The sequence below is a fragment of the Phyllostomus hastatus genome, unplaced genomic scaffold (genome assembly GCF_019186645.2).
Source record: "Phyllostomus hastatus isolate PE091 unplaced genomic scaffold, TTU_PhHast_1.1 phas_contig_65, whole genome shotgun sequence".
NCBI classification, from domain to species: Eukaryota; Metazoa; Chordata; class Mammalia; order Chiroptera; family Phyllostomidae; genus Phyllostomus; species Phyllostomus hastatus.
In genome coordinates this window covers 1710691-1733715 of record NW_025333932.1, presented here as the reverse complement: position 1 = coordinate 1733715, position 23025 = coordinate 1710691, and the positions used below count along the sequence as shown (strand labels likewise).

The following is a 23025-nucleotide window of genomic DNA, read 5'->3' as shown; positions in this document are numbered from 1 at the left end:
TAAATTTTCTAATTCTCTCTGTCCTGGTGGCAGTAACTATTCCAGACTGTCACATTCCAAGATGAACAGCAGTATTTAGAAATGCATTCCCCTTACAACCACTGTGCCCATGGTCTATTTCCTCCCAAAGACAATGGATCATTTCCATAAATTGAGGGTTTAGAAATAATACAAAGTAGTATCATATTTTAGCACAGCACGACTAAGCAACATTGAAAGAGAAAATTTTATACACAATCAACATTACATGTGACAAGAAAAAACAACATTCATGGGCCATGAAATCAATCACAGCTATCTTAATGTTCTATTTCCACATACCTGGTAAGGTGTCAAAGGAGTTAATCATGATATTTGACTGCACTCAGATCTACTCAACAATGTTTTTACTCAGAATCACTGTTTTTCAACATGCTCCTCACCAGCACTGGATAGATCTAAAACTAGAGACTCATATTTCTTTGAAAATTCTTAGTCTACTCATGAGACAGCGTTAGACAAACACTGACCTATGGCCACTGTACTATAGGTATACTACAGGGTTGTGGCAGCTGGGTGTATCTCATGGACTTGGACTGGATCCCTATGCTACAAAGGATGTTATGAGACAACAGGCAAATCCTGAGCAATCTCTGGGTTGCAACACTTGTCTATGTTAGAAATTGTTCCAAAACTCAAAACAAACAAACAAACAAACAAACATGTCACTTTACACAATAAAGACTGATAAGAAAGATGGAAAAAGAGCACACACAGGTAAACTAGTCCTACCCACCTATAACATCAAAACAGATAATTTCAAAGGCGGCTAAAACTGTCATAAAGGAATGCTGAAGAATGAGTTCCTACTGGGATGCAGACAGGATGCCACAGATGATAAGAATTATACTATCACTGATGAAAATTGACACATTCCATCATCTTTGTTTGGTAATATCACATATTTGAAAAGCTTCTTCAATCTCTCTAGAGAGAGATGGTAACAACACATCAGCACACACATTTCAGTCTTTATGGCAGTTATCTGACTGACCTAGCTAGGCCTAGAAGGAATGGAAAATCACCAGGTGGGAAAACTGTACCATGGGAAACTGTAGCCTGGGAAACTGCCTGCCAACCCTACCCAGGACAAACAGATGTCCGGCTAAGATTGGGGTCTGGGGTTGGCCTATCTGGCATCACAGGATGTAGCTTTAACTTGAGACTGACAAGATGTATCAAGAACAATGGTCAGCAGAAATGGCACCCAGCAACTAGCTCTAGCCAGTCAGACTCTAACACCCCAACCAGTTACCCTCTGCAAGTTTTTGTGCTTAAAAACCCTGCCCTAAGAACAACTGAGGGAGTCCTAACCTCCCTTGGTTAGCTCCACTTGCCCTTTAATTCCCCACTAATAAACCCTGCTCGTTAGCTCGCTGCATCGTCTGGTTTCTTGAGTGATTCTGACCTAACATTACCCTTCTCATTGGGGCCCCTTAAATGCAGTTTTAATTTAATACATTAATCTCAGGGAGATTGGCTAGTGGGAGTGAGCCCTTAGAGAGAGAGAGTTCTTTTACTCTGCTGATGAAATCAGATTGCTGAGTACAGAAAGAGAGGCTGGGTCTTAGACCTTGGAAAATTCTCCGAACTAATACTATTCCCTGAGGACTACTACAGGGAACTGGCTTCCTATAAAACACAAAGCCTTTCTTCCTTTACAAATGCTAATGTATTTTAATACGTGAAATGTGATCACCTGTCTTTGAAAATGGCCAGAGGTAGATTTGGGGTCTTGGAAACTGTATGAATAGCTCTGAACTCCAGTTGAGAAGTCAAATTGACTCATCTCCTCACTCAGGCTACTGTCTGCCAAATATGATAAGGAAGATATATATCGAGGACCACCTGAAATATATAGAAAGAAATACACTTATTCAAATATAGTTAGAAATGCATTTCTCTAAGCTCAAATAATATTAAAATTAAAGGATACTGTCAACTAAGCCTTTCATCAGACCTGGGATTCTCAACTCATTACCCAAATTAACAAAGCAAAAAGAAAATGGGGAAAAGACCCCTTTTGCTTTTCTCATTATCAACCAGTTATTCTCTACTGCCATGGACAAAGAAATCAAGTTAAACTCGATCCAATTTTTAGATATACTATTAAGAGAATTTCTTCGCATTTAAAATTTTGATGATGTACATTTTGCCTGTGAAGTATAGCATAAATATGGGAAAAGATACTATTAAATAATAACTAATCCTAAATACGTAAGAAATTAAGAAAACTGGTCCAAATTATATCCGCAAGAAAACAAAGCTATATAGAAAAAGTAAGCAAAAAATTAAAACAAAGAGTATATGGAGGGAAGAGAGGGTTAATTTTAAATAGGGAGGCCAGGGAAAACTTCCTTCAGGAGTTGGCATTAAACAAACTGTAATAAACCATGCTGATATCTCGGGCCAAGATGATTTCAGGCTGAGGGAAGACACATGAAAATGGAGGCACAAGTTAGCCCCGTGCTTTCAGGCACACACAGGGAGGTGGGAGCTAACGAGAGGTGTGGAAGGATGGGACTTGTTATTTTTCACAGAGATTTCTAAATATATCTAATTAAAGAATCCATATGCAAACAAATAAACACCAAGCCAATCTTGGACTTTCAAAAAAAGTGTACAATATCCAAGTCCTCTGGGGCCACTGAGAGCTTTCTATGCAGTTAAAGTTTAGCTGATTGCATTTATTTCAGGATAGAATTCCATTCACCACTTAAAATTTTTTCAAACTGAATTTCAATGTTTTGGGGTATTTAAAATATTTTCTATTATGTAACAAATACCAAGCACTAGAATCTTTCCCATCATTTTGCAAACATCCTACCTGAGTCCCCATCTGCTGTTTCCCTGGCTTCTTTCCTAATTTCAATGTACTTTTTCTTTCTTTCCATAGGAACCTATTAGGCAGAACAAATACACAATTTAAAACTTCTTAGAATCACAGCCATCTGTTTTCTACTTAGTAGTAATCTGGCAAAAATTAACTAATTTTTAAATAAAACTTTTATCAAACTTATAAGCATTAAAAAATATTCACAAAGAAAGACAGGTGAGTACGCCACAGTGTTTGCCAAGCTCTTATCACCACATGCCTGGATTACCAATAGTTTATACTTGACCTGTGAACCTCAGTTTCCTCAACTATATGGTTATGTTATATCATAGCACCTACAGTGCTATTATAAAGTTTAGAAGTAATACAGCAAATGTCTGAATGCTTAATCAACTAGTGATATTATTTTTTTGATTGGTTTTTTGAACATCTGTCTAGAAAAAAGTTTCCCAGTCTTGTTCCAAAAGGGCACATGGCAGGAAACAACCATTTATGGGAACTTGTGAACCACTAAGACATGGTCGAGGTTAGCAGCTGCGCAGAGATATGCCAGTGACAGCTCCTGGCCCAGCTCTGCTTGGTAGGACATGGTGTATGAGCTCTGGCACTCTGCCCAACTTCACTTTCCAAAGGACTGAGAAGAACTGCAGCTGCTACCTTTCCACCGACTGTTTAGGGTGTTACATCAAACCTAGCTTTGCTAAAATCAAGCTCGTCACATTTCCTAGAGCAAGTTTTGCAATTATCCCCATGACTTTTCATGGCACCCACATTATCCTGCCAAATAACCCAGGCAGGGCCATAGGGTCATAATTCTGTATCCAGATGGATCTCAATTTCATTGACCAGAGGAATTTACTCAGAAAACAACTTCTGGGATATGTCCTAGCAACTTCTTTTATTGGCACTACCTTTTATTTACAAGTCAATAAAGGGAAAATACAAGGTTGATAAATTTCACTGTAGTTGCTTGAAGATGTACTCAGGTTGAACCACTCGAAACTATCAGTTTTTATAGTTCCAAGCAGATCAGAGTACTGGCAATTTAATGTGTTCAGTACAATATGCATTTTTCTGTATACATACTTGGTAAGTATTTTGACTTAGAAAAGACCATTAAAAATCTCACTCACCTCAACTTCTATAGGAAATGTATAACAGCGTTTCAGGTCTATCAGATTTTCAAAGATAAGCAAGTTCTGTGAATTCGAAGAATTACATAAAAATATATGAGTGGTGAACATCCGTACTACTGATGCAACTACAAAATTAATAACTCATGGAGTAGCACTTCAGCTTTATACATGAGGAACTAAAAAAACTTCATGTACAGTATTATAAGAAGGTACAAATGACGATATTATTTTGATTGATGTAATCTACCTTTTGAAATCCTATAATGACAGCAATACTGAACGCCTCAGGAAAGGCTTACCTTTTCTGGTTTTTCACTAAACAGAAAACCTTGGTAAAATTTTAATTCATTGAAGACACAGCAGATAACAGAAATGGCACAGTTGTATGCAGCACAATGGTAAAGTCTTCTCCTCTCTAGCAACTGATTCTCACCAGCCATGTTTTCTGTAAACGCATCATAGCAAAGTCTGCAGAGTAGATCCAAAATAACAATTAATTCATGCAACAGGGAGATGGTTGCTCAAGTGCAACAATGCCAGACAACATGATTTCAATTCAATTTAGCCTTTTCTGAGTGTCAGGTTTGTACCCAACATAGTACTAGTCACTGGGAATAGAAGACTAAGCAAGTCACTGTACCCCACCCACATCTCAGGGTGAAGGCCATGTCTGTGGACTTCACCACACTGCAGTAAGAACAGAGATAGTAACAAGCACAGTAAGGTAAGAAATGCAAGCAAGAAGACAGAAAGTAGTCCAGCCCAAGAAGCCAAAAAAGAAGTTTTAAGAAGAAATATCTGAGTTTCAAATTATAAACTATCCATAGGAAAATGTACCCAGGCATTATAAGTAGAGAAAGAATGTCACTTATAAAAAGGGATAAGCTGCATGGTGTGTTCAAAGGATAAAGTGGGAAACAGCAGCAGGTGGAAAGAGATGCATCCCGGGAGAGCTCACCTGCCATAATAAGGAACTTGGACTTCTTCATATAGGTTAGGGTCACCAGACCATTCCCTGATAACCATCTATTTTTGAAAATAGTTTTATTGGAACACAGCCATGCCCATTATACTTGCAACAGACCAGATGGCCCACAAAGCAAAAAATAGTTTCTAACAGGGCCTTTGCAAAAAAAGTTTGTCAACCCTACGACTGAAGATAAGGTTCCTTTGAAGGTCTTTAGGCAGGGAAGTTTAGCAATCAGAACTGAGAGAGACAATCCTAGGAGCAAGGAGAATAATTATGAAGGAGATTATGGCAGTGGTTCACCAAAGAATAGCAGACGCTACAATAAGGCTATAGAAAGGAGAATGAAATAAGGACACTGGTTTCAGGAATACTGAAGAGATAAAAATCCACTGGTGACTGACAGGGTGTGGCTAGAGGTTGAAGAGATGGAGATAAAGAAAAAATAAACTACCAATCTCGAGTCTGGTTTATGAAATGACTGGCAGGCCTGTCATCAACTGAGGAGGTAAAGCAAGGATTAGGGCATGAGGAAAAGTAATGATACATTTGTTTTGGATACACAAAACTGATATGCCAATCAATGTCTGTGTTCAATATGTACTAAGAGTAAACCTTGTTAGAAGGCTGGTTTTAGATAAAATATATTTGATTACTTTGTGTTTTATCGAATGCACACTCCTTTAATTTCAAATGATAGTCAGAAAAAAATAAGATATACCAAATTCCTTGTTGCTACAGAGCACACCACTAAAAAACATATAGAACTACTGAAGGGAAAAAATGGTAGGAGAAACAATAAAAATTTTTTTTTCTTTATAAAAGATAAGTATAGGATAAAATGTTACCCAATAACATTTGTTACCCAATAACAAATTAGTGTGTGCACAAGAAAACAAGAAAACTATAAAATTCAGTATTCAAACATAAACATTTATTCACATTATATTCGCATACAAACTTTGTATCAAAAATATGATCATAAATACAACATAAAATTAATTAAAACCTTACTTAATAAGTGTCTTTGTAAGTTCACTTCCTTCTGTAATATAGGAGCCATGGAAAACTTGATTAATTTTGGATTCCTTAGAGTGAACATCATCTTTCAGAAGACGAGAATACATCACCTCTAGCATTTTATAATAGCCCATTTTCTTGGTGATTTGAGTATCAAAGGTAGATTCATTTAGCTAAGAAAAGATAACAAACATCATTTTTTTTAAAGATTTTATTCTTTTTATTTTTAGAGAGGGAAGGAAGGGAGATAGAAAGGGAGAGAGAGAGAGAAACATCAATGTGTGGTTGCTGGGGGTTCTGGCCTGCAACCCAGGAATGTACCCTGGCTGGGAATCGAACCTGGGACACTTTGGTTCCCAGCCCGCACTCAATCCACTGAGCTATGCCAGCCAGGGCCAAGCATCATCTCTGATATTATCAAAAATGAAAAATATTTTATAGACTATATCAAATTTATTACTCAATGACCTTTACATAAAAAGTAATTTTACATGATGTAGGCGTAGGGAGATACACCTTGACACACTGCACAATCATAAGAAGGAACACAACTAACATAAAAATAGAAAACACCCAGAACTGCCAGAAAATTACCTAGAAAAACACCCAGAACTGTACAGAAGTCCAACAACCAAGGATTTAAAGAAGCTATATTCATCCAGATAGGTAGGAGAAGCAGAGACAGGCTCAGAGGGTAGAAGGAGTTGGGGCAGAGAGGACTCGGTGTGGCGAGCCAGGGGCAGAGAAGCAGAGAGGCTGAGAAGTGGCAGCAGCAGGCAAGTGAGCCTGGCCACAGGCCAGACTGTGCAGCCCAAGGCTTCGGCATCTGGAAAAATAAAGCTGTGTAACTTCTGGCTATAAACCCAGTGGGGGTTGGGGCAGTGAAAGAAACTACCTGTACATAGGCAAACCCATCCACCCCAGGAACCAGAACCAGGACAGCAGCTGAAGGAGTACCAGTCCCATACGAGAAATGGGTGAAATGACTAGAAATGGGGCAAGGGCCAGGCAAGCACCCAAAAGTCAGCCAGCAGCAGTATTGTCCCTTCTTCTATCCCCCACACACAGAGCCACGGCTGCCCCGCTCTGGCAAATACCCAAGGCTCTGCTCCATATGACTTAACAGGTGTGCTAAAACAGAATCAAAGCAGCTCTACCTAGTACACACACACACACACACACACGCGCCCGCGCGCCCGCTCACGTGCGTGGAGACTGCCAAATCAGGAGACAAAGAAATATGGCCCAAATGAAGAAACAGAACAAAACCCCTGAAAAAGAACTTAAGTGATGCAGTAGCCAGTCTATGAGACACAGAGTTCAAAACACTGGTGGTCAGAATGCTCAAAGGTCTCACTGAATACAGCAAAAGCATAAGAGAAGAAATGAAGGATCTACTAAGGGAAATAAAGAAAAATCCACAGTGAACCAACAGTAAAGGAAAAGAAGCCAGGATTCAAATCAATGATTTGGAACATACGGAAGAAATAAACTTAAAACCAGAACAAAATGAAGAAACAACAATTAAAAAAAAACAAGGAGAGAATAAGACTCTGGGACATCTCCAAAAGGGCCAACATCTAAATCATAGGAGAAGAGCAAGAAATTGAAAACTTATTTGAAAAAATCATGAAACTTCCCTAATTTGGCACAGGAAATAAACACAAGTTCAGGAAGCACAGAGTCCCAAACAAGTTGAACCCAAAGAGGTCCACACAAAGACACACCATAATTAACATGCCAAAAGTTAAAGGCAGATAAAGGATCTTAAAAGCAGCAAGAGAAAAGGAGATAGTTACTTACAAAGGAGTTCCCATAAGACTACCAGCTGATTTCTCAAAAGACTTTTCAGGCTAGAAGGAACTGACAAGAACTATACAAAGTGACAAAAAGAAAGGACCTACAACCAAGAATACTCTATCTGGTAAAGCTATCATTTAGAATTGAAGGACAGATAAAGTGCTTCCCAGATAGGGTAAAGCTGAAGGAGTTCATCATCACCAAGCCCTTATTATATGAAATGTTAATGGGACTTATTTAAGAAAAAGGAGATCAAAACTAGGAACACTAAAATGACAACAAACTTACAAACATCAACTGAATCTAAAAAACAGAAACAAACTAAGCAAACAACTAGAACAGGAACAGAATCATAGAAATGGAGATCATTTGGAGGGTTATCACCTTGGAAGGGGAAGGGGGATAATGAGGGAGAGGGTATAGGGATTTAGAAGCATAATTGGGTAGGTACAAAATAGACAGGGGAATGTTAATAACAGTATAGGCAACAGAGAAAGAAGCCAAAGAACTTACATGTACAACCCATGGAAAGGACCTAAGGGGGGATTTCTAGAGGAAAAAGGGGAACTCGGCAGAGGGGAGCAAAGGGGGAAATTGGGACAATTGTAATAGCATAACCAATAAAATATACTTTAAAAATTAAAAACAAGTAATTTTAGCAAAGAAGATAAATCACTTCAATATGAGACAGCTCAGCTTAAGTATTGATGTGTTATATTCAGTGCAGAAGGAAATGTCCAAATAGTGTGCTTAGGGTATGGGTATAAAACTTTTGCATAAAATCTTATTGAAGGTATAAGAATAGCAAGTGAAAATTCAATTCTTAAAAAATAAAAATTTCAACTATGTATATTGAAGTCTATTTTAAGAATCTGCCATTTGAGTATTCATACTATTTCCAACAGTATTCTGCAGACACTAAATGATGCCTCACACCCCCAAAAGTTATCCAAATCTCAATCCCCGGAATCTGTGGAAATAACTTCATAAGGCAAAAAAAGGAGCTTTGCAAATGTGATTAAGTTAAGGATCTTAAGATAGGGAAACATTCTAGGTTGTTCAACATGGACCCTATAAAAACCACATATAGTAAGAGGGATAAAGAGGGAGATCAAATAGACAGGAAAAGGCAATGTGAGAACAGAGGCAGAGTGGTGTGATGCAGTCACAAGCCAAGAATGCCACCAGCCACCAGAGGCAAGAGGCAAGGAATGAATACTCAGAGCTGTGGGGCAAGTGAGGTCCCTGTAACACCTTTATTTCGGCTCAGTGAAACTGATTTTGGCCTTCTGGCCTCCAAAACTATGAGAGAATAAATTTCTGTTGTTCTAAGCCACTATATTTATGGTAATTTATTATAGCAGATACATGAAGCTAACACAGATTTTGGTACCAAGAGTTGGGGGCTACTGTAACAAATGCCCAAAATATGAAAGGGGCCTTGGAATTGGATGACAGGTACAGGTTAAAGTATATGACATAAAAAGCCTAGACTGTCTTGTAGAGATTGTTGGTAGAAATAGTGACATTAAAGGTGTTGGTAGTAAGGGCTCAAAAGGAAGTGAAGAGCATGGGCAAGAAAGCCAATATCGTCTTAGAGAACATCTCAATCATGATAAACAAGCTTTCATAGAAATAGGGACATTAAGTAGTTGCTGCAAGGTCTCAAAAGAAGATACAAAACATATTTTTGCAAACTTGAAGCAAGAGATCTTTGTTATATAGTGGCAGAAAACTTAGTTTAATACTAGTCTATAGTTATGCAGAAAGCAGAACTTAAAAGCTATGTAATTGCATATTTAGCTGAGAAGACTTACAAACAAATTTGCTGAAGGTGCTGCCTGGTTTCTTCTTTGATGCTTCGAATAAAATGTGAGGTATAAGAAATACACTGAGAAGGACACATGGACAAAACCAAGGGGGAGTGGAATTAGGGGAGGGAGGTGGAGATGGCTAGGGTGGGAGGGGAGTGGTGGGGGGTAAATGCAGACAACTGTACTTGAACAGCAATAAAATAATTTAAAAAGCCAAACAAGCCATGGTACATCCATACAATAGAATATGACTCAACAATAAAAAGGAACTACTGATAAACGAAGTGTTTAATCCATCTGGAGTTTACTCTTGTGTATGGTATAAACAGGTGGTCTAATTTCATTATTTGTATGTATCTGTCCAGATTTCCCAACACTATCTGTTGAATAAACTATCTTTACTCCATTGTTTAAAAAAAAAAAAGGATACACTGAGGTAAAAACTGTTAAGTAAAAACAACCAGAACTTGTTAACTTGGGAAATTTTCTGTGTATCCACACTGTAAAAGATGCTAACATTAGAAGATTCACTGTGAGGAAACTGTGCTCTGGAGAGAAGACTAAGGACAATCTTTGGTGCTGAAAAAATTAAGCATGTGATTCATAGACCAGGATTAGAGATGAAATCATTCCACAGACACTGGTGGTGACTCTTGTCTAATGGAGTAAATCTGCAGATACATGTAAGATAGGCATACAGTTTTTGCGAAAGTTATACTGGAGGAAATACCACTGGATGAAATGAAAAAAGGCTACTGTACTCCCAAAATTCTACAGGCAAGAAACACATTGATAAAACTACTCAACTGTAAACATATGCTACCTTCAAGAAAAAAGAATAACTCTAAGGATGTTGCCTTTTGGTCCAGAGGACAGAGCATCAGGCTACAGAGCATTGTTTCTGGTCTTGAAACCTAACAGAATTTAGCTGGCTGAATTTTGAGATTGCTTTGGAACACTAACTCCTTTCACATATCCACTTTCTGATTTTGGAATAAAAATATCTATAACTGTCATTCTATACTGGTTCCACCACTGAGTTATGGAAGCAAATAATTTTCTAGTTTCACAGGTCCACAGATAGAAAGAATTTTGTCCCAAAAGGGATCCTATACAGAATCCCACCTATACTTGATTTATATGATACAACTTTGGACTTTGAGCTGATAATATTTAAATGAGATTTGGCACTTAAAAGTTGATGCTGTAAAGAGTTTAGACTTTGGGGGAGGTTAGGGTGACATAAACCTAGTTTACAAGTGAAAACATCTGGGCAGGTGAACAGTGTTAAACTGAATAACAGCCCCTAAAAAATATCCACATTCTAATCCCTAGAACCTGTGAATTATACTTTATATGACAAAAAAGGATTATACAGTTGAAATGAAGTAAAGGACCCTGACATAAGTATTCAGTGGGTCCTAAATGCAATTACATATTTATAAGATGGAGGCAGAGAAAGAGATTAGACAAAAGAAAAGGAGGCAATGTGACCACATAAGCAGAGATAGGAGTAATGCAGCCACAAGCCAAGGACTGCTGAAAGCCCCCAGAACCTGGAAGAGGCAAGGAATGGATTTTCTAAAGCAAGCGCAGTCCTGCTCCTCAGAGGAGAGCACCACAGCAGAGGTATCCTCCTGATATTTAACTGACATGTGTAGATGTGGGACCTGCCAGTTCTGCATCTCCACCCCTCCTACCAGCCTCAAGGAGGTTTATTCTGTACGTCTTTAGTTATAGGGCTTCTGTTCAGCCAGAGTTGAGGCAGTTCTCAATGTGTTGTTCTGTAGTTTAGTTGTAATTTTGATGTGGTTTTGGAAGGATGAGAGGACCATATTTACCTACGCCATCATCTGGACCAGAAGCCTCCACTTGGCAGATTCTAATGACACTGATCAAGTTCTGTCAATTCTTATTAACATTTAATTAATAACAGATACATGATACCTTTATGAATCTGGACTTTAACATGTCAATGGCATCCACCACAATTTTGCAAAAAAATTCTCTCAAGGCATCCTGGCCACAGTGCAACAGCAGCGTGAGAAGAGAACGGTCTACAAATGCTTGGCGAGTGACACTTGAAGGTAGGTCATCCCTCCTGAACATTTTATACACACTTTCCAGAAGGCTAACTTGTGTGGCACATGAACTCCTAAGAAAAAAAGAAAATTATATAAATATTTATGCTTTGAACATACACTTTATAAATGCCTACTATATAACAAAGTAAATGCCAAAGATCATTAATTAGAAAAATAACTTTAAAGATGTTACATACATAAAAGCCATGAAATAAAAAAGCATGTGTATATAAACCATATTATTTTACCCATACCCAGAAATCTTCATGACAAATTTAGGCATTAGGAAGAATTTTTTCATTTACTTTCCAATCTGGTCCTCTTTAGAGAACATCTAGAAGGCTTTGGGAGAGCCTAAGGCCTAAAGATGATCGCATTTACAGAATCTAAAACTCATGAATTATGATTTAAAATTCCTAGTAATGAAGTACCACTTCTATTTTGTTGGGAACCGCCCTGACTGGTATCAGAAGCTGAAACCCCCGCCTAGGCTAAAGCTAAGGGAACGCCCTTGGGACCGTGAGCCAGCAAGGAGACAAAAGATTATCTTCCTGGCAGGAATGCTGCTTCTGCTGCTTTATTCATGACTGAATCCCAAAAAGCTTGGTCGGTTAGCCAAAGATGGGTAAGATTCCCCACGGGGGGAACGACCTAAGACAGGCACGATCACTTTGGGAGGCCCCCCAAAAGAAGGACTTGGGGGGCTGCAGCAAAAGGGGGGTGATGGACCCTCGCTCCTCGGCTTTGACATAGCCTGAGTTCTCAGCGTCTGGGGAAAAAAACCTCCTTGTCTCCCAGTTGCCTTAGTTCCCTTGCTCCACCTAAGCCTGAAACAATGACAGGGTGGTGCAGCTCTGTACTAAGAAGTGCAGATTCCCCGGGGTGATCAGGCCTAAGAAAGAACATGTAAATTACTGTGAAACCTTCTTTGTTTAGAATGCTCTCAGTTGAATGAGAAGGGTCTTAAGAGGAAGTTATTTTGTTCCTCAGTCTTACAGCTCTTTGACCCCCAACTCAATAGACCGGCAGAGTTCTTTGTTTTCTATGGTTCCTTATTTCCCCCTAATGAGTACTGTACTTTACCTGAATTATTATGCAGAATGAGCCCAATAAAAGCAGGTATGGACTGTAAATCGGCGCGCTCCCCACTAGGGGGGGTGGCCATTTCGTCCCTACTTCCCCACAGAAACTAGTTTATCTCTGTGCATGTGTTTTCTCTCGCGTGTTTTCGTCGAGCCATCCACAGCGTTCCGTGGTCACTGCTGGCCAGTGACCCACGCGCAACACTATTTCCTATACACAGATATATTCAGTTTTTTCTAATGTTGGAAGCAAGATATTTCAATGATCACTACAAGGTTTTATCTATAAATTTATACAATTAAGGCTACAGGTTAATAGGTAAGGACCAAACAAACATGAAAATCCTTTCCACTTTTAAAATCCCAATGCTCAGAAGTTAGACATGAATTAGGCCAAAAACATTACATTCAGAAGGCAATTCAGTCATAAAATTTTAAGGTCACAGGGCACTACTAGAAGCAACATGGACTTTTGTAATATTCATCTGGTCACTGTCTTAGATTTAAATTCTCTTGAGGGGCTTCCTATACTGAGCACCATAGAAATGTACAGCCCTAAAACATTCAAACCATAGAACTAAAAAATCTAATTTTAAAAATGGTTCAACAGCCTTGACTGACAGGGCTCAGTTGGTTGAGTGTCTCCCACAAAGAAAAAGGTTGTTGGTTTGATTCCCAGTCAGGGTACATGCCTGGGTTGTGGGCCACATCCCTGGTTGGGGAAGTAGGAAAGGTAACCAGTTGATGTTTCTCTCCCTCTCTACCTCCTCTCTTTAAATAAATAAACAAATAAACAAATAAATATAATCTTTATAAAAGGGATTTACTGAAATGTAAACCAACAGATGGTTTACTAAAATATAAATGCAAATAAAGGTTAAATATTTTATCTATTTCACTCATAACAAAAGAAACACAAATTAAAGTAACACTGACAAATGCTTTCTAAAATAAAAAATTGGGAAAAATCTAAATATATGACAATATACTCTATTGTCAAGACTGGGATGAAACAGGCATTCTTATACATTGATGAAGAGAATGCAAATATAGCCTCCAAAGAAGTTACATGGAGCCCTGGTTGGCATAGCTCAGTGGACTGAGGTGGGCCGCAAACCAAAGCATCGCAGGTTCAATTCCCAGTCAGGGCACATGCCTGGGTTGCAGGCCATGGCCCCCAGCAACCACACATTGATGTTTCTCTCTCTCTCTCCCTCCCTTCCCTCTCTAAAAATAAATAAATAAAATAAAATAAAATAAAAAAGTTACACAACATTTTATTTTTTGATGCAATTATAAATGTGATTCTTTTCTTAGATTCCCTTTCTCATGGTTCATTACTAACATATAAAAATGTACCCTGGTTCTGAATATTAATTTTGTACCTTCCTACTTTACTGAATTCTTTAATCAGTTCTGATAGTTCTTTGGTATAATTTTAGGGTTCTCTATATAAGGAACCCTATATCATGTCATCTGCAAATAATGACAGTTTTACTTTTTCTAATTTGGTGCCAGTGCTTTAGTCCCCACAGAAAGCTACTCCTACACCTAACCCTCCAGCCCTCACCCTGAAGTTAGTCAATTTAGTTCCTCCCCATAGACTCTTGGCACTTTTTGAGCTACTGCTCTTGCAAGGCAGCTCAGAGTAAATTTGTGATAAGTAAGTCTCTGCATGGTCCCCTTGAGGCCTGCATCTCAGTCTCCCACAGTCCTTCGTATTTCTCAAATACAACCCCTGCTACTTTCCCAGCCAGATATTATGGGGACTCCTCAACACTGATACCCTGGGTTGGGAAGCCCAGTGCAGGGCTGGAATCCCTCACTCCTCAGGGGGAATTTCCACAGCAGAGATATCCCTCCCCGTTTCTTAACCACCACACCATGGGGTGCCCACCTGTTCCGCATCTCCTGCCCTCCTACCAATCTAAGCGTGGCTTCTTCTTTATATCCTTACTGATAGAAATTCTGTTTAGTTAGTCTTCAGGTTGTTTTCAATCATTATTATTCTATAATTTAGTGGTAATTTTCTTGTGGTCATTGGAGGGGGCAGGCAGAGTTTACCTACTCCGCCATCTTGGCAGGAACTCCCTTACAGTGAAAGCGGACATCCCTGTCTTGTTCCTCATTTTAAGGGTAACACTTTTAGTTTTTCCCCAGTGAGTGTGATGTTAAGTGTGTGTTTGTCATATGTAGCCTTTATTATGCTGAGGCATGTTCCCTGGATTCCCCACTTTGTTGAGAGTTTTTCATCATAATTTGGATATTATTTAATTAGTTCAGTATTTAGAAATATTTTTGGATTTCCAACGTTCATTTTGTTTGTCCATTTATAATCTAACTTTACATGCTTAGAGAATATACTTTGTAAGATTTTAATATTTTAAATGTATTAGGACTTCTTTAATGACCTACCATATGGTGTGTCCTGAAGAATGTTCCATATATACTCAGAAAGAATGCAGTTTTCTATAGTTGTGTGGAATGTTCTATAGTTGGTTAACTATGATTTTTTTAAATGTCAATAAAAAGGAACAAATTACTGCATCATGAGACACCATGAATGAACCTCAAAAACATGCTGAATAAAGAAGTCACGCCAAAAAGGGGTGATGAAGCTGGAAAATGCTGATGCTTGTTTAATCTGGAGATTCATTTACAGTTTTACCTTCAAATTTGAGTATGTTTAAAACTTTTAGGATAAAAATCTTTTTTCTTATGAAAAACAAAATAAAATTTAGTTATAACAGTTAAGTTCAATTGTCATTCAACTAATTTTTGGAATGGAGAAGATAAATTTCCCACAGAAACATAATGAATATGGTTCCTGGCATCCCAGACAAGAATGACTTACTTTCTCGCAATATTTTTGAAAGTGGATTGAAATAAATCTTCCATAATGTGTTGTTGTTCTCGACAAAGAATTTCAGTCATCAACTGCAACAATACAGGACTTTGAGATAATTCCAATGCATCTAAAAACTGAAAAAGAAAAAAAAAACCCCCAAAATATTGATGATAATAATTTCGTTGGATTTTCATTTTTGTTTTGTATTTAACAGTTCTAAATAAAAAACTGATTATAACATAATTTCATAGAGAATTAAGAAATACTAATATTTTAGTCATTGTGCAGATATAATAAATGTCTGGCATATAACAATTTTGTTAAATATTTGAGCGTTTTTGAGGTTTTGTAGATATTTTTCTCTCTAACACCTTTTAGAATTTCCTCTTTATTACCAGGTTTTGAGATTCTATAATTACAGGTCTTCACTAAGGTCACTTTCCTTCACCATTCCAAGTGGGACTCTGTGGGGTCTTTTATTCCAGAAATGGGTGTGTTTTCAACACCGTCTTAATTGTACAGATGGCTAGGCTGCACATGTAGCATTTTCACTTTTACTCCCAATTTCTATCTCAATGCCTGTTTGTTCTACTTTCTAGGAGATATATTCAATTTTATCTTTTGTTCAGTAGAGAAATGAGGCAGTCACAAACTTAACCAGGCCACAAGACTTGAGGTCAGTAACAATGGGACAGTGGCACTATTTGCCTCCTGATATGCTATTGTTGCCAAAAAGATTAGCCTGAATTTCATGACCAAGCTTTAAGCCTCACTCCAGTTTGGAGGAAATACAAAAGATTAGGGACAAGTTAAAGAACACTCCAAGGAAGCCCTGCCTGTTGTGGCTCAGTGGATTGAGTGCCAGCCTGCGAACCAAAGCATTGCTCGTTCAATTCCCCAGTCAGGGCACATGCCTGGGTTGTGGGTCAGGTGCCCAGTAGGGGGCACCTGAGAGGCAAGCACACACTGATGTTTCTCTTCCTCTCTTTCTCTCTCCCGTCCCCTCTCTCTAAAAAGTAAATAAATAAATAAAAATCTTAAAAAAAAAAAAAAAAAGAACACTACTAGGAAATAATCATCCAAATATGGGACAACATCCAAATGGGACAACGTCCAAGAGTAGTACTCTGGTTTCTTCCAAAAATTAAATATCATGAAAAAATAAAAGGGACAGGGTAAAGTAGTTCTAGATTAAAAGATATGAGAGACATGACAATTCAGTGCAATCATTATAGATCCTGGTTTGAAAAACCAGTTAAACATGAAGGTACCCCAAAAAATGTGAATGTGGACTACATAACATATGACATTAGAGAAGTGTTCATTTGCCTAGGTATGATAACAATATTGTGGATTATTGGTAGGACATGTATAATGAAGTATTTAGGAGTGAAATATCATATCTGAAACTAACTTGCAAATATTTCAGTCAACACACACACACACACACACACACACACACAACAGGATGTTAACTGTTCAATATAGGAGATGGCAATATGAATGCTTGTTTTACTTTCCTTTCATTTTTCCTGTATGTAGGAAAAATTATGTCAAGAGAATGGGGAAGAGAGATTCTGTATAGTTGGGCAGGGTTTGTACACTGGTCTTTCCATGTGATTGAGTCCTATAAAGAAGAGTCCCAGGAAACAAAGTCGGGAGGAAGCTGTAAGCCTTTATAACTAGTGTTGGAAGTCATGCAGCATTACTTCCTCTGCATTCTTTTTATTGACTCTTTAAGGACAACCCATCCCCAACAGGAGGAAAATCAGACTTTATCTTTCAATGGAAAAGCCACACAATAAGAAAAACATGTGGAAGGGGATACACTGGTATAGCCATCTTTAGAAAATACTGTATAATCTGTCACACCTATGTTTATCTCTATCCTAGCATTTAGTAAAGTGTGTTTTAATCATCCGGTTTTGTTTGTTTCTTCTTTGTTTTACTATAAACTTTTTGAACACAAAGACTGTCTTCATTACTTTTAAGTATTCAGATATCGGTTCAGGGCTCAGTCCATCATGAGTATGATAGACCACTACTCACCATGCAATGGTCATTGCCTTAGTTTTTCTTGACCCCTGAGTTTTGGTTGAATATATGTTTGCTCTAATAACAACATTCACAGCCTTGCTTACAGATGTATATGGCAAATTGTATATCAGCATAATTGATATGTACAAGTTCAGAATTAAGCACTTAAAAGGAAGCAATATGTTCTCTACTACACTTCTCTACTTCTTATTGGATACAAAGGAACAAGACAGGAGTTGCTGGAGCAGCCATTCTGGACAAAATAGAAGCTATATATGATGAATGACAGAGAACAAGGTAAAAGGAGATTGGGTCCCTGTTGACTGAGAAGCTACCCTAAGTAGTCAATCTAGAATTGTACAGAAGAGAGAAATAATCTACCACTTTGTTTACTGGTATTTCAGGGACCTTCTGCTGTATATTAAATAATATGGGTAATAATCACTGAATGTTTCTCAAATAACCAGTACTCAAATTTTAGAAAATGAAACATACTGATAATAATCTATTTCTTAGCTCTTTTTGATACTATTCTTTAAGACTTAGCCATTACACATAAAATAATTCACAATATGTTTATGCATAAAATATTTCATAATTTAAAATTAGAGAGAAAAGTGAATTCCATAGGATTTAGATATGTATCTGCTTCCAGTGTTACCCAGCTTTCAAAATTAAATACCATTGAATTATTTTATTTTAAGATTTTATTTATTTATTTTTAGAGAAGGAGAAGGAAGGGAGAGAAACATCGATGTGAGAGAAAAACATTGACCATTTGTCTCTTGTATGCATCCTGACCAGGGACCTAACCCACAACTTAGGTATGTGCACTGACTACAAACAGAACTGGTGACTCTTCACTTTACAGAACAACACCCAACCAATTGAGCTACATCAGTCAGGGCTGAATTCTTAAAAGTTATAACATTCATCTTATTCTGAATGTTTCACTTACTTCTCTTCATTACAAAATATGACAGAAAAAAACACATTTTAAATTTACTTGTTATTACTAAAAAAAAAACTACCTTTTTCATGCAGTCCACATAATTATTGTACTGCAGAGTTCCTGGGTGAAATTCTTCTGACTTCATAGGAAAATTAGAAACGATGAGCTTTTCAAGAACATGCTTAAGGTCCTCAAGACTGCCTCCAGTAAGACCAGTGAAGAATGGAAGCAGAATTATAGCTTGACCCTGTGGAGCAATGCAGACATAAGAAATTGTACTAGTTGTGGCTTATAGATCCTATGGGATAAATAAAATTACTGCTTCTAAAGACTTTGCAAATAAAACACTAGTAGTAGATTCAACAAAACACTTCAGAATACCTTCTAGATTACATTTAAAAACCCTCAACACCTTGTGTATCATGGCTCTTACTCTAGAGGGAAGTAAGCCAAGTCAAGGCTGTATACACGTAAATACAAAGGGCATTGTATAATTCTCTCTGTTGTTTCTCCTCAAAATATAGACTCTAGTAGAAATAAACCAGACAAGTTTTGAGTGGAAAGAACATCATCAATAACCTATGGAATAATTTGCAGATATTTCTTGCAGAACTAACTCAGAACTTCATACCAAGCTTCAAAGAAACTAGCTGTTATTTCCTATCTCCGTTATGTGGCAGGTTAAGTTCATAGACTCCCTCCTACTGAGAAAGGAGAAACTTGATTAACCAGAGAGCAAACATTCTAAAGAAAATTTTCATGATACAGTAAAACAATGATTTTCATTAGGCCACATTTTATTAGATTGTAAAGTCTAATTATTAAAGAACTCTAAAAATGAAAATATTATGTCTTCACCTAAAAATTATCAAGATACTTTATATTACCTATTAATAGAAAAATGATTAATAGTTTAAAGTCTATCATTCATTAATTAATACAGCAATTCTCAAAAAAGCCAATTTAAATAATCTACATGTAAAGACAAATGTAATTTCTTCTAAGTTTGGTAATCTCATTGTGGTTTTACTTATCTTTGTGGAGAGACATACTAAACAAAGTATGTGCAGATCAGATAACATGAAGCCAAGGGTTTCCTTCACGTGATGGGTAGAAGTGACTGTATAATTGGAACAAACAAGCCTGCAGACAGATGGCTATCAAGGTTGGGTAGAAAGTGCATGGGGATTTATTGTGCTAGCCTCTCTGTCTTTGAATACTTGAAATTTTTCATTATAAAAAATAGTAAGCATCACAAATAAGCAAAAATATAAAATGGAAAAATAATGAAAAACATAATCTGAAAAAAAATTCTTTTTAAGACTTACCTTCAAATGTAGACCCAACTTCGAATCAGCAAGTATACTAGTGTATGTTGTAAAGACTTCAGGGAATGCACTGTGATTTGTATTAAAAGATACAGATGAATCAATCTAAAGGAGGGGAGATAAAAACATAATACATTTCTACATCATGTCTCTAATTTCCTTTAACATAGTTTTCAAATTTTTCAATTTCAGAAATAACCTATAAAGTTGTTTCTGGGCTTCAACAGTATTTCAGCAATTCTTGTTCAAAAATACTTTAAATGCATGTAAACACACACTAAAAAGATAAAGTATTGTACAAGAAATGATAATGAGCATGAATAATGATGAAGTAAAATAACAGAAAAAGTATAAAATGTAAGATAATCACCAACTGTCCAGTAAAAATATTTTTATCAAACTTCCATCAAATTTTTAAAGATACAAGTTACAGAGTCCAAAACAACAAACACAATTGTATTTTTAATGTTTCTCAAATTACCTGTAAAATTTTTGCCAGTAAAGTCAGCACTGCCACTTTACTTTCAGGAGCAGAATCACTGGCCCACCACAAATCACACTTTTTCCAGTTTTGCAGAATTACAGTCACAAGTTTTAGTGCTTGATGTTTCTGACTGGCCCGATCCCTGAAGCTCTGATCTAACATACCATTCAAAACGGTGCTCACCTGAAACAATTGTGTGGTAGTTGAAGAAAAATTCTTAACATCAAGACCAACATATATAACAAAATTTACTTTTATTTCAAAACCATTCTTGAAACATAAACATGTTAATTTTATAATAGCTGTTAACTTTGCAACTCCTCCAATTTGAGAACAGCACTTGAACATGTAAATTTTCCCACAGAAGTATAATGTTTCTCATTCATAAAATGATGCTCATACTGCTATTTCTTGTGTTCTTAGTTTGGGGCATTCTCAATGGGAGGAAGAATTAGCTTTCTTCTCCCACCATCACCACTTTATACGCACATATATTCACAGACCTGCACATCTGTACACATGAGCAGAGGCTGGCATACACACATTTCCTGTCCCACCACCTTTTCAACAGTGCTTTCTATTTTGCTAGACAAATATTCAATATATTCCTATCATTATGATAATGTAATCATTTTTCACAGGTAATCCAAGTCATGTATGACCGATGCTTTTCCTTTCTTTGTTCTTTTCGATGTGCCTACCATTGTTTGTCATCAAACTCTCTCAAATTAATCAAATCTCCTCAAGACATTCAAATATCAAGAAGTCTATCAGCTCCCTCTCTGTGGTAACGGCTCTCACTCTGGAGTGTTGTGACTGCTGCCCTCAGGTGTTGCTTCAATACCCTCTGGGAGACTCATCCACTTTTACATGTTCAGGCCATCTTCCTAGATCCAACATGATGATCCTCTTTCTTGGCTGACTGCTTAATTTTAGTGAAGTACATACTTCCTCCAGGAGCTTCCTGGTGAGAAAGGCACAGAAAATATATTCCTTCGGCACATCTGAAACATTTATTCGACTTTTGCACATAATTGATAATCCAGCCAGATTCAGAACTCTGTGTTGGGAATCTTCTCTCCTTAATTGTGAAGAAAATTTGACAGCATCCACTTTGCTGCTACAAAGATAAAAGCAACCCAATCTCTTGATCCTTTTAATGTAATCAGGCTTTCTCCTACAGAAACTTTTCAGGATCATTTCTAATGGTGAAACACCAGGGTTCTAAATTTTTGAGAAATGTGGAGGTGTTCTCATACACTGTCCTGGGCACTCAACAGCCCTCTTCCACCTGGAAACCCAAGGTCTTCCTTTGTGGGAAATTCTTTTCTGTGGTGTTAGTCATGCAGGTGTATCTTCCTCTGGGGTAGAGGCTCTGGTTTTCCACCTTGTAGACTGATCCAAGTTTCCTCATCTTCCTCTCTTATGTTCTGTTTTGTCCTTTTTCCTCTATTCTTCGTAAGAGTTCCTGAATATTATCTCCCAAACACATTTCATTTTTAATTTCTAATTATGCATAATTCCCCAAAATTCTCTTCTGTCTTGTGATGTTTCTTTTCAGTAACAAGTTTTATTTCATGGATACACTCTCTTCTCTCATCTTTCTGAAGTGTTTTGCTTTTTACATTTCCATCTCACTGAATAGTCTCTGCTTCACATGTCTTTTACCCTGTCTGCCCCTTTGGAATCCCTTTCCTCAGAATCCCTTTGCTGTTGGTACATGTTAAGGAATTGACTAGAAGCCCTGTGCAGTGGGCTGGGCTCACTGGTCATGGTCACTGCTGTAAACTGATCTGGCTTGGCGGTGAGGACAATATCTTTATTTTCTCTTAGGCTTATTACAAAAATTCCAATATTCTACCTGAGAGTATATTCCTAGAAGACCATCTTCTAGAAGCCAAATTGGGAGGAAAGGCCTAAGCCCTAAAGATCAGAATTTAGGCAGGCTTTCATTTAACTTCCCTGTATTCAAGAAGGTATCCTTACATCACAAAAAATACAAAGGATCACGAGACTACTATAAACAGTTATACACTAACAAATTGGACAATTTGGGAGAAATGTATAAATACCTAGAAACAACCTAACAAGAATGAGTTAGGAAGAAATACATAATCTGAATAGACCAATTAACTAGTAAGAAGAGTGAATCAGTAATCAAAAACATCCCAACAAACAAAAGTCCAGGAAATGATGGCTTCTCTGGTAAATTCTACCAAACATTTAAAGAAAAATGAATGCCAATCATTATCAAACTATTCCAAAAAATAACAGAGGGAACACATCAAAAATCACTTTACGAAGACAGAATTGCCATGATACCAAAACCAGATAAGAAAATACCAAACATACCAGACAAGAAGAAACCAAAAATACAAGAAAAGAAAATTACAGGGAAATATCACTGATGAATATAGATGCAAAATCCTCAAGAAAACAATAGTGAACCAAATTCAGCAGTACATTAAAAAGATCATACACCATGATCAAGTGGGATTTATCCCAGGGAGGCAAGGTTGGTACAATATCTGCAAATCAATTTATGTGAGACACACTACATAAACAAAATGAAGGATAAAAACCCACGATCGTTATCAA

The 23025-nt window shown here is 37.3% G+C and overlaps 1 protein-coding gene across 2 annotated transcripts in view; it reads right to left on the bottom strand.

Moving 5' to 3' along the window:
* The window catches only part of PRKDC (protein kinase, DNA-activated, catalytic subunit), a 199660-nt gene that overhangs the window by 88819 nt on the left and 87816 nt on the right, over positions 1-23025 (bottom strand). For both annotated transcript variants that reach the window (XM_045849401.1, XM_045849402.1), the window contains 10 exons: positions 20425-20610; positions 19944-20048; positions 18695-18862; positions 15633-15760; positions 11560-11767; positions 5993-6171; positions 4311-4479; positions 4009-4074; positions 2867-2939; positions 1739-1887 (listed from right to left, as the gene is read on the bottom strand). In XM_045849401.1, coding sequence (XP_045705357.1) covers positions 1739-1887; positions 2867-2939; positions 4009-4074; positions 4311-4479; positions 5993-6171; positions 11560-11767; positions 15633-15760; positions 18695-18862; positions 19944-20048; positions 20425-20610 — 1431 coding nt within the window. The remainder of the gene's footprint in view (positions 1-1738; positions 1888-2866; positions 2940-4008; positions 4075-4310; positions 4480-5992; positions 6172-11559; positions 11768-15632; positions 15761-18694; positions 18863-19943; positions 20049-20424; positions 20611-23025) is intronic.